The sequence below is a fragment of the Tamandua tetradactyla genome, chromosome 1 (assembly GCF_023851605.1).
Source record: "Tamandua tetradactyla isolate mTamTet1 chromosome 1, mTamTet1.pri, whole genome shotgun sequence".
In the NCBI taxonomy this organism is placed as follows: Eukaryota; Metazoa; Chordata; class Mammalia; order Pilosa; family Myrmecophagidae; genus Tamandua; species Tamandua tetradactyla.
Genome location: NC_135327.1, coordinates 10,643,763 through 10,655,920, shown reverse-complemented (window position 1 = coordinate 10,655,920; position 12,158 = coordinate 10,643,763). Strand labels below are relative to the sequence as shown.

Sequence of the window (12,158 nt, the reverse complement as noted above, 5' to 3'; positions counted from 1 at the left end):
AGATTATTTTCCTCCATTTTTAATGCTTTTTGTTCTTGCCAAGGCATAATTTTTGAATGGATCAAAAATATATCTAAGAAGAGGAGCAGTTCCCAGTGTTCGATGCATAGCTTTGAAATAACTCTCACCTTCTCTGGATGAGATAATCTTCCAAGATATCAAGGCAGCGTACCATCTGGGAGAAGATGAGTACTTTGTGGCCACCTGCAATCAGCTTAGGGAGCAGTTTATCAATCAGCACCAGCTTCCCTGCTGCCTGAATCATGGCCTGCAGCTGGAAGTCAGAAGCATCAGGACTGTGGGTTTTTCGGAAATCTTCCAGAATTTTCTCCTCTGCCCCTGAAAAGGAAAAGAACAAAACTATTCCTTGAACAAAACATAGGGTAAAAGTTGCTCCCTGCTTTAAAGAACCTAAGAAGAATGAAGCCAACTGTTAGAAGTGAATTCTTGGGTCCCACACCAGCAGCCAGTAGGGAGAGACTGTGCATCCCTAGCCGTGTCCTCAGCAGAGGGCCCTTCAGTAACAGCAGCAGGGTCCCCTGCAGGGCAACCAGAAGCTCTGCTCTCCTGGGAAAGCTCACCAAATAGACTGCAAGAACGTACACAGCAGACTGATGAGTGATAGCCATCTTCTTGCAGGCAGAGTTTGGACTGCAGAGGCAAAGAAGTGGTAGAGATAGGTTCAAAACTCAGTTCTGTGACTTATTAGCTAGCTTGCTTAGGCAAATCTAAGAACCTCTTTGAACCTCAGTTTTATACTCTGTAAGAAAAAAGTGAGAATACATACATTCCAGCACTAGCGGAAACTTGATACATGAGATCTGTGACCATCAATAGCTTTGGAGAGGCCCATGCAGGCCTGCTTTACTCCAGGCTGCCCCACTCACCACTCACCATTGATCAGGTAGGGGTGATTACAGCACTTTCTCAGCTCCATCATTGTATTGATGAGATTGGGCATGTTGTGCTGATTTGCCCCCTTGGTCAGGAAGGAAAAATTCTTCTCTAAGATGGCTCGGTAGTACTTTTTCTGGATATTGGTCAGTTCTACTTCGATGATCGTCTCTTGTTTGGGAGCAAGGTTCTTTTCCACATCATCTTTCAGCCGCCGAAGCATCATTGGTTTTAGAATAGATTGCAGTTTCTTCACCTGTCCAGGAAATGAGACCTGTTCACCTGTCCCAATCCTGATTTAATCATTACTGGGCTATATCAACCTTCACCAAAGTCTCTTTAGCATCTAAATCATAGCATGATTGATCCCTGAAAGTGGGGGTTTACAACAACAGTGGCAGGAAAAAAGGGATCTGGTTCCAGTTAACAAGAAATTATTGAAGACCTATGTGGCACCCTTACAAATATAAAGGGAGGAAGACACAAATGGCAGTACACTCTAGGATGAAGAAAATAAATCTCTTTTGCTTTCTCTAACACACATGTCCTTAGTAATTACCTGAGGAAAATTTTAAGCCATTTTAGGAGGTACAAGTGATACCTTATGAAGGGAAGACTTAGGTGCTCAAAGAACATAGTAAGAAGCAGAGGCAATCTGGAAAAGGATTCCTCCTTATATCTTCTAAATAATAGCAGCATACATGTTTGGTGGTAACAGTATGTAAAAAATTAATGTTGTAAGGTAACATCTCCCACTGCATCCTGGAAGCTGTCACATCAGGGACACTTGAAGCCTGACAGTCTCTTGGCTGTTCTCTCCTAACAGCCCAGGCCTGGACAGCAGATCTCCACTCAGCTGACTGCAGTGGCAAAGGTGACTTGCTTTCTCTCCCAGGAAGACAAGGGTAGAGTAGGTATTCAAGGCACCAGGGCTAACTGTCAGCTAGAACATGACACCAGTAAGATTAACCCCGGTGGACAAATAAAATAAGAGGAAAAATCGAATACAAAAGAAATTAAGTTTCAAGTCTGAAAGAGTTGCACAAAAATTTTAAAAGGGGTTGAATCTACATAAATAAATTGTGGAAGAAATGCTGTGGCAATATCTCCTGAAAAATAGAATGTTTAGAGAATTACATTGTTTTACACAACGATGAATATGCTTCATTTGACAGACATATATATGTAGACATTTGATAACTATTTTTATGATTTTCTCCTAAAACTAATATTTGATGAGACATGGATTTTACCACCCATGCATGGTACTTAGGAATCTAATCCCCTAAATGGGTAAGGAATTACTATATAAGAATCCAAAGAAAATAGACAGGGACAAATTCCAGTCTACCACACGCTGAGTTCAACTTCTGCCCTGCACCTGGACCACACCTTTGAATCATTTACAGGAGACTCAAGGCCAGACATTGCTGACCAATATAACAAACACAACTTTGGAGAATATGAGGACCTTATCCTCAAGGAGGTCATTGTCTAGGAAGAATTTAAAAAAATGCATACCACAAATTAAGTGCAATGGGAGAAGAGGATGCATTTCTAATGTCCAAAAATGGAGAGTATTGGTGTTGACTTTTGAAGGACTGATACTTATTGCAAATGTTAGGCGTATGAAGTTTAATCAATCACTGGCCTCAAAATGTGAATTGCATTGGAAGTAGAAAGAAACAGATCATACTCTTGACAGATGCTGACAAAATTTCAACTTTTCCAGTTCCCAAACTCTCTGTCCCAACCCTCTTCCATACCACTGATAGACTGATTTAGCATTACTAATTTATCATTTCTGCAACGAAAGCCTTGCATTGTAAATTCTTCAACCCTCTTTCAAGATCTTTCCACATTATAATCCCCTGGGCTCATACACTACAATTCATTCACTCAAGTTTCCAGTTCAACAAGATGACTATCATTTAATAAATTCTATGGCTCCAATTATGCTGGGTTTTTCTTCTATGCAAAGTAGTCACCAACAATTCTCTCTCTACCTGTTGACAACTTACCCATTCTTCAAAGTCCATTTTGAAATTGTAATCTGTGAAGTTTTTTCTGATTTCCAAAGAGATGTGACTTCTCCATCTTTTCAAGTCCCCAACCCTATAATCTGTCCCTCTTAGGGGGCATTTAAACTTGCCTGGCTGATTTCTATAATCCCTAGAAGAGATTTCTATCCACAGTAGATAGATCAGGGTACTGGACCTTCCAAAAGTAAGGGAATTTACTTTAATTGGACATAACTGGAGTTTTTAACTACTCTAGGTATATGATTGCCTCTTTCTCCTCACCTGTGTATCTTGTACTCAAGAAGATGGGCCTGAGAATATGTTGCAGATTATGTAGGAGGAAGGATGAAGGATGAGGGAAGCAGAAGAAAGCACCATGCTCTTGGAGCCAGAGCTATAAGCAAAATCTCAAACTTCCAAGTGAGATCAGGGAAGGCAGGAGGCCTCATATACTAAGACACCATATTTTGAATCTTGATTTATCTACTCTTTGGAGTAATAATAACCAGCTTACTCTCCCAACATAAATAAATAAAATAAAGGAAGTAATGCTCATTCCACCAGGGATATGAGAATTTGCCACCTCCTGTCCCCACAGTAACATGTCTCCATGATGAGAAAGGAACTAGCACAATTGTCCTCAATTTCTCAGACTCCTATTTACCTGTTCCTCTGTTTTCAGATCTCCAAACTCCTCCAAGAAAGCAGTCTCTGATGGAAACTGTGACGGTTCCAGAAAATTCAGCAAACTGAACAGCTCTTCCACAGAGTTCTGCAAGGGTGTTCCAGTGAGTAGCACTTTATGTTCCTGCATGAATTAAAGGGAGCATGACAAACAGCATTAGAACCTCAAACATCAAGTTTTGGTAGGAAAATTAAGCTAGAAAATTCTATGCTTAATTTGGGACAATTCTGCTCTTATCTGTTATGAACAGATAAGATAGGGTACCAACAATTTATAGGGTACAGTTGATAAATGGATCAACTTTCCTTTTACATCACTGACTGCAGTAGCAATTTCATGTTAACTAAAGTAACTATTCATTTATTCTCTTAATATTAAGTACCTAGTCACCATGTACGGGGCACTATACCAAAACAGTAATGTTAAAAGGCCATCATGGTTGGTACCAGATCATTCAAGGACCTGGAAATAATCCAAAACACCTTACATTTCTAGGCCACAAAATTCATGGTACTTAAGATTCTCCCAAGTCCCTCTGGTAATCAATCCATGGCACTGGTCAAATTGTTGATCCAGCTCATGACAAAAAAAAGAAACATTTGATTTCTACACTATTATAGCTATAGAGGACAAAAGAAGATCCAGAATAAAAGGACTATGCACAAATTATGTAAGTTACATGAAGAATGGCTAAAGAATGCCTCTTCCACGGGGAACAGAAGGAACCCGTGTTTATGGAAAGAGCTAACTCACTAGGGCCATGAGCTTCAGACCCTCCAAAAGTTTACAGTTCCTATTCTTCAACCTGTGGGCTTCATCAATTATCACGCAGCTCCAGTGAATCTTCTTCAGCTCTGGGCAGTCTGCCAGGATCATCTCAAATGTTGTGATGACGACATGGAACTTGAACACTCCTGAAAGGGGGTTTCCCTGAGGATGACAAAACCACAGGCGTTGCTTTATGCAATGGCTATAGAATTCTGCTAAGGGGTCCCTGCTGGATTAAACATATAGTTGGAAAGAACTATAAATTCTAGTAAGAAGCCAACAAGCACTGCTGTACCTCATGTGAGAAAAGAGAATACAAAAATGAACCAGCTACTGAGACAAAAGAGAGACCTCATAAACGAAATGAAATAGGTATCAAGAGAGCATGAGCCCTCACTAACTTAAGAAAGATGAGCAGTATGAAATCCCAGCCAACAGAGCCTTTTACAGATGAACTGCCATAATAAAGAAAGCGATGGGTACTGATTCACACACCCCCAACCAGGAGCCTGTCTATAAAACACATGGCTTGAATACCCAAAAAGCCCTCTTTGCTCCTTTTTGGATATAATTAGTTCTATCTTGTAACTTAGGCTCTAGCACAATTCAAAGTAATGATCCTGACTGACCTTGGACAAGTGCTACCAGGCAGGATATGTCTTTGTCTTTTACTTTGTCCTGATGCTGCTGTCACATTTAAGGAGCAGAGCTACATCATGCTAGAGCATATCTTAAATTTCTTCTAAGTGTCTCCTTCTGCTTTCTATTTAATGCCTGGGGAGAACACCGGCATTTCTCTGATGGGATTCATTTAATTTCTGGCTTGTTTAATTATAAAATCCTGTGCCCCACAGCAAATTAATTATGTATAACAAAAACTACAGAAAAAAATTCTGTTGTACTTTTTGTAGTTTGAAACCTGTTTTTTCTTTTTCCCTTCTTGTCATTTTTGTAAACCTCTCTCCTAAGTTTCTGGTAGGGAATCCATCCTCTGTATACTAGTTCCTCATTTGCTTACTTTCTTTATTGAGCACATAACAATTCAGACAAAATATTCTGCATATAAAAGCAACTCCATGAGCCAATCAAGAAGCCAAGCTTTCAATGTCTTGAAACAGGCCTCAGATATGTCTCAGAGAGTGGAAAGCATACACTAGGGTACTGCATTTTATTATAAATAAGCTAACAAGGAGGAACAAGAAGTCTATCTCAATAAACAAATTACTGTTCAAAGGATCTACAATGACTCTAGATGCGGGGATTAAAACTCCTGAAGATAAGCGAGAGAAAAGCTGTTCTGAGACTTGACGTCAGACAATCCAAAGGTCTCCGTGGTTCGTGCGAGGCTTACCTGTGCATCTCTGTACACCATTTCATACTGCTGGATCATCTGCCTGCTGATCTGGCTGCCATGGTACACAATAGCGTTCATCTCTGTCCATGTCCGGAACTCCCGCTCCCAGTTAGTGATGGTGGAGAGAGGGGCGATGATGAGGAAAGGGCCGTGTATTCCTCTGAGAAATATTTCTGAAAGGAATGTGATGGACTGGATGGTTTTCCCTAGGCCCATCTCATCAGCCAAAATACAGTTTTTTCTGCAGAGAGTAAAAAATGCAGGTAATTCATTATCAATGTTAGGAAAGATATCCACTAAAAAGAGATGTTTCAGAAATACGCCTTGACTCATTAGAGAAGGTCTTACAATCATCATTTTACAGAGATGAAACCGAAGCCAAGAGAGATATTAGCTAGGTTTTACTGAGAGTTTATTATCAATACTCTGCCTACTTCCTAAAAGGCCTTATGGCAACTTGGGAGAAAATACATAAAATAAGCCCATTAAAACATAAAAAAATACTGAAGATTAAGGCAATAGTTAAAGACAAGGAAGAAAAAAATGCTTCAAACCTAAGATAGTTTCTGTAAGACAATTAAACTTCCTGGAAACCAAGGCAAAAATAAAAACTTTTAACCTACATATAAGGATCGTAAAACTGCCCAGAGCTGTGACAACGGAGAAGGTGGGGTGAGCAACTCAAGACCCGGAAAGGTTACGTGTGCTGTACTCTAAGTCATAGTGCCCAGGCGGCAGCCCTGTACCAGGGCACATCAGACCTGTGCTCTAAGTGACAGTGTCCAGGCGGCAGCCCTGTGCCAGGGCACATCAGACCTGTGCGCTAAGCTCTGAGTCACAGTGTCCAGGCAGCAGCCCTGTACTAAGGCACAGCAGCCCTGTGCGCTGTGCTCTAAGTCACAGTGTTCAGGCGGCAGCCCTGTACCAGGGCACAGCAGCCCAGTGTGCTGTGCTCTAAGTCACAGTGTTCAGGTGGCAGCCATGTGCTCTAAGTCACAGTGCCCAGGCGGCAGCCCTGTACTAAGGCACAGCAGCCCTGTGTGCTGGGCTCTAAGTCACAGTGCTCCATCTTGGTGTGTTTTCCATCACAACATGCTGTCTTTAAACTTAATACTATGGGGTTGATCTCAGAATGTAAGAAAATATCAACCCATCTTTCTCAAGTTTCACCTGTTTCAGCCAGATTCTGATAGGAACTACAGCACAAATAGTTCAAAACTGAGCATTATGGTACAAGTCCAGAACACTCATAGCTCATAACAAAATAGCAGAATTGTGACTAGCATCCAGATCTACTCCCTCTTAGAGGTTTTTTTTTTTCCTTTTCCTAGAGACTTAGAGGTAGAAAACAGCTTTAAAGGATTCTGAGTTTTGTTTCATCGAGGTTGACTGACTCTAACCTGTTGGCTGGACAAAGGAAAAAAAAAAACAGCACAAAGTTAATGATGTCTACACCTGATATAAAAATAAAGTAAGTCTTGGTGTGACAAATGTGCAGATTACCACCCACAAATCGACGGCCAAGTTGCTCTCTCAACACTCTACTAATGCCACTCTAAGATTTCTAGATGAAAGGAACAAAATATCTCTAGACACACACATAGTAGAAAAATCCAGTTTCTCACCTGTTATACCAGTTAAAAAGCAGCCAGTTCATCCCCTCTAGCTGGTATTCCCGAAGCTGGTTACTGTTCTTATACTCACGAGACTTCTCCAGTTTCTGCCAAGAGTCTGAAGCAGGCCGCTCCTAGCGAAGGGAAGCAAGGAGTACAATACATAAAGAGGATGATTTGGGGAGCATAATATGGACAGGGACATAAGATAATTATGAGGAGGTGGTAAATCTCAAAAGTATGTCCTAAGGCTGGTTTCAATTTGCATCAACTATTTTCTGACTAATATGCAGGTCTTTCATTAGATTACATTAAGAACACCTCTATAAAAACTGTAAGTAATTAAGAAGAGAAACAGACCCACCTTAAATTTTGGTAAGTGTTATACTGTTTTACTTAGACTCTTAGATGTCATTTCCATTTACCCTTTTATGTTGCCAACAAGTCAATATTAATCAGGTTTTTGGTTTTCATAGAATTTTTTCTTGTTACTTTGTGTCTGAGGTATCAGCTCAGAACTAAGTACAGTGGGTCAAGAATTTGTTGGTTAGATTTTAAAGTCAGCATATAAAGAAAAATCTTGTGTATTAAAAATTGAAATCCTGTAAATTCCCCTTACATAGAATAAAGGCAATCTTATTAATTTATTTTTTCATGATTCACCAATTATTAAAAATAATTCATCTTTTTTCTACTGATAGGAAATGCCACATTTATCACGTACTAAGTTTCAATATATCCATGGAGCTGTATGTAGATTCTTCATTCCGTTCCACTGATCTGTTTGTCCATAGCTCTAAATAGAGTGGGAAATAATTTTTTACAATTTTTTTTACTATCCTATCTTATTTACTATTCTGTATAACTTCAGAATCGATTTGTCATGTTCCCGTAAAAAACAATGTCAAGTTCCCACTGGAATACACTAAACCTATAATTAACAAGTTTGAGGAACATTTAAATCTTTATATAGGGAATGTTCCCTCTAAAATTTTTGTTTATTTATTTAGATTTTATATTATTTGGATGCATTCCAGGTTATTTTGCTTATGGACAAAGTGAGCCCCTAAACTGACACTTGAATTTTGTGGTAATAATAAAGAATTAAAAGAAAAAAAAAATTCAGTAAACATATGTTGAGGCCCTATCTTCTCTGCAAGGTGTCAAGGATCTATAGAAAACAACAAACAAGAGTTCTTTCCATTAAGAATCTTCCATTTTAGTGAAGGCAAAGGGGAAAAACAAAGAAGAGGTGATTGATGAAGCGACAGATAAGAAACAGGAAAGACAATAATCTCCCAAGCTCCTTTACATTTTTCACACCTGCTATCTTATGGACTCCACACCAGGCCAACCACCAAGAATTCAAGCTTCTTAAATGTCCCATCTATCAAAATAAGAGTCCAAACTTGAGGCTAAATGGGATTGCTAACAAAGTTTAATTTGGGGAGGAAAGCACCCTCAACCGCAGGTTCAATGGGGAGTGGTTAAAGGTATGATTTCACAGAGGTACACAGCCAACCGGACATTGACAAGTACCAAGTTAATACAATTACGGTACAAGAGGCACAAAACAGAGATAGATTACCATGTGCTTAATGTCAGGGAGTACTTGAAGAGATTCAAATTCTCTAACTTTCGCCGGGTCTACATCTTCCTCCAGCTCCCAGGTGCTTTCTTCATATGGCAGTGAGCACCACTTTACCAGGTAATGGGTGACCTCCTAGGGGGAGACACAGGGTGAGAAACCTGCATACTTTCCGCTGCTTTAAATAGGCTGATAATACTGTGGCCAGCCTCTGAAAACCACCCGACAAACAAGATGCCATTAAAACAACGGCCACATGTTAACAAGAAAAGCGTTCACTACAATATACGGTAAGAAGGGAAGACACTACAGGAGAGGCAAAAATGGCAAACACCCACCTCCCCAGTTTCCGCATCCTTGGTATGGGCCACTTCTAAGATGCGATCAACTTCTACGTAGTCTGGGTTGAACAGGTCCTCATCAGGCTAATGCAAACACAGGAGAACAGTTCAGAAGAGCCTCTCTTCCCTCAAATCCAACACATCATGTTTCATCCAACATCCAGTGTTTTATCTTTAAGTGACCTTACTCCCTGGGTCTTAACAGGAAAGGCAGAAAGGGTACACTTGTGAATAAAAGTCACTTCACTGACATTTCTTCACTGTCCCCAAAACTTGCTCTACTAAAGCTAAATTCAAAGCTAATACTTTGTATTAGCACCTGCAGCAGGGCTGAGGTAGGCCTATCCTACTGGTTATTATAGTACTACACACAAATTAGCACAAAAAGGATTCCTTTTTCTAATGCATCTTGTTTCAAAGATAGCCCTCAGAAACTGAAAAGTAGTTTATTCTTCTTAATAATAAGAACAAAATAGCTAAGGGGCATGGGGGGAGTTTCTGGTTACGGCTAATGTCCTATTTCCTGATCTAGGTAGTGGTTACACAGGTATGTTAATTTTGTAAAAATCATTGAGCTATATAACATAATTGATTTTTACACTTTATGCTTCAATTTTTAAAGTTTAGCTTTAAGTAAATAAGTAACATTCAGGAATCTTTCATGTGGGTCCAGAATTATACTGTTAAGTGAAACAATAAAACTTAATTGAAACTACCTGATAGGATAGGTGCTGTAACTACTTTACAAATGAGGAAACTGACTCGAGAGGTTAAAGTAATGTGACCAAGGTCATAGTGCTGTGTGAGATGGAACTAATACCCACCTCTTTCTTACCCAGAGAATGTTTCTGGGAACCTGAAATCTTACTGCTTTTAGAGTTGGAAGGCATGTAGATGTATCTAGTTTCATAGTCTAATCAATGCAGGAATCCTTTTTACATAATTAAATATAGGGGTGGATTTGCCAGAGATTATTTCTGTGTCAAGGAATTTACTATCCTCTAACACCCATTCCAGTGCTGAGGCAGCTTTACCTTTGCCTGTTTAGTAGTAATACCATGATCTTTATCATATTATTATTAAATTATAACCTAACTTCATTCCTTATAATTGTGACTCATTGGTGTGAGCTGCTTTCTCTACTGCAGTAATAAATAAGTAGTTCTCTCCTCTCCATGTTGGCTCTCCAGAGAGTTGAAGGCAGCAATCTCCCGTGTAGGTTAAATAACCCCAGTTTGTTCAACTGCTCTTCATATGGCATGTTTCCAGACCTCTTAATGATGGGTCAGCTAATATGGAAACAGGACTAAGAACACTATGCTGTCACTTAATCCTTATAGGTTATTCTGTGAGGTTGATCCTATTCAGTAGTATTATAAGTCCTACATATATAGGATACTGAGTCCAAAGAATCTTATGCAACTGGCCCAATGCACACAACTGTTCGGGAGAAGCTGTAATCAAGCAGCACGCCTGAACTCCAGAGTTCAGGCTTTTAGCATCGGGCAGGCTGCTTTCCATCTTTGCTTTCAATCACTAAGCTATGTTTCTGCCCCTTTACCACTACTGCAGTCCTCCTGCAATTGCTCTTTAGTTTGCCCCTGCTGAATTCTGGTATTCAAATGAATTTAACATTTAGGACTGAAAAAAACAAGGCACAGCAGTACCTTTCTATTGGTGGAGTCCAGTATTTGCTTTACTTTTTAAGTAGTTATAACCCCACTCTTGACACAGTTAACTTGCAAGTAATTAAATTGGCAATAACTTTTTTTTCCCCTAGAACCATTACCTGGTCATTTTCCCCACTCCACATATTTTTAGGAAACAAATGCAAACTTCACTATTCTCATAGTATTTCACTTATGATAGCCTGTCCAGGTAAATCTCAACTACAGTGTTGTGATTATTTTCCCAGCATTGTTTCTGATTAGAAATCTTCTGATTTTTCAGGAGTCAGAATTTAGAGTCAGGCCTGTGGCATTTGGGACATCATAGCCTCTCAAGCCCAAGTCTCCCTCACATGTGCTCTAGCCACCTCACAAAGTGGTTAGGAAATAATGGACTTGTAGATGTTCTATTTAAAATAAACTACTATCTATCCCATAAGAATATTAATTACCCAAGTTACTAATAAAAATGTAGAATAGGTCAAGGCCAAAGACAGCATTACCGGAACTACTCCTTCCCATTATTCTTCCTTCATTTCATGATATCCTCCAATCTTCTCAAAAGCCTCCCTTCCCCCACAAGACTGAAGTCTTACGATATTTCTACATTCCCTATCACATTTCCTCTCCTTTCTATCCCAACCAAGCAAAAATTCATTATTTTAGGGATAACTCAGAAAATAAGAAACACTGAGTTTTGCAGGCCATGTTAAGGAGTTTGGACTTTAATCCAAGAAAATGGGAAGTGCCTGAGGGTCTGAAGCAGGGGTATGGTTTTACTTCAGAAGAGCCAAAAACTTGCTGAGCACTACCCTGTGCCTAGTACCAATGACAGAAATATAAGGAAGGCATGGGCCCTTGTGGGGCTTCAACTGGAAAACAGAGACATAGAAACAAGTCACTGCACTGCAAATACTTGTAAAATAAGGATGTGAATAAAATGTTTCAAGAATTGAGGGAGGGTGTTCAACAGAGTTTCACGAATAGTTTTCCAATTCTACCCTTCTTCCTTTCCCCGTCTATTAGAGGAACAAAGTCATGAAAAGTCATCCTCATACGCTTTTAAACCATGACAGAGAGGGCTGTGGCCAAACTTTAAGGCTAAACAGGAAGTATCCTATGTATTGGGACAAGAAGATTCTCAATGACATTACCCTTGACTAGGCAATTTTTTTTTGTCTCTTGGGGAAAAGGAACACAACACGAATAATGAATTGATGAAGTCTG

At 39.6% G+C, this 12,158-nt stretch overlaps 1 protein-coding gene across 7 annotated transcripts in view; it reads right to left on the bottom strand.

Moving 5' to 3' along the window:
* Positions 1-12,158, bottom strand: part of CHD6 (chromodomain helicase DNA binding protein 6) — a 261,441-nt gene that overhangs the window by 86,813 nt on the left and 162,470 nt on the right. For all 7 annotated transcript variants that reach the window (XM_077168258.1, XM_077168263.1, XM_077168247.1 and 4 more), the window contains 8 exons: positions 9,262-9,348; positions 8,924-9,058; positions 7,348-7,469; positions 5,720-5,963; positions 4,354-4,530; positions 3,580-3,723; positions 895-1,150; positions 129-339 (listed from right to left, as the gene is read on the bottom strand). In XM_077168258.1, the coding sequence (XP_077024373.1) occupies positions 129-339; positions 895-1,150; positions 3,580-3,723; positions 4,354-4,530; positions 5,720-5,963; positions 7,348-7,469; positions 8,924-9,058; positions 9,262-9,348 (1,376 nt within the window). The remainder of the gene's footprint in view (positions 1-128; positions 340-894; positions 1,151-3,579; positions 3,724-4,353; positions 4,531-5,719; positions 5,964-7,347; positions 7,470-8,923; positions 9,059-9,261; positions 9,349-12,158) is intronic.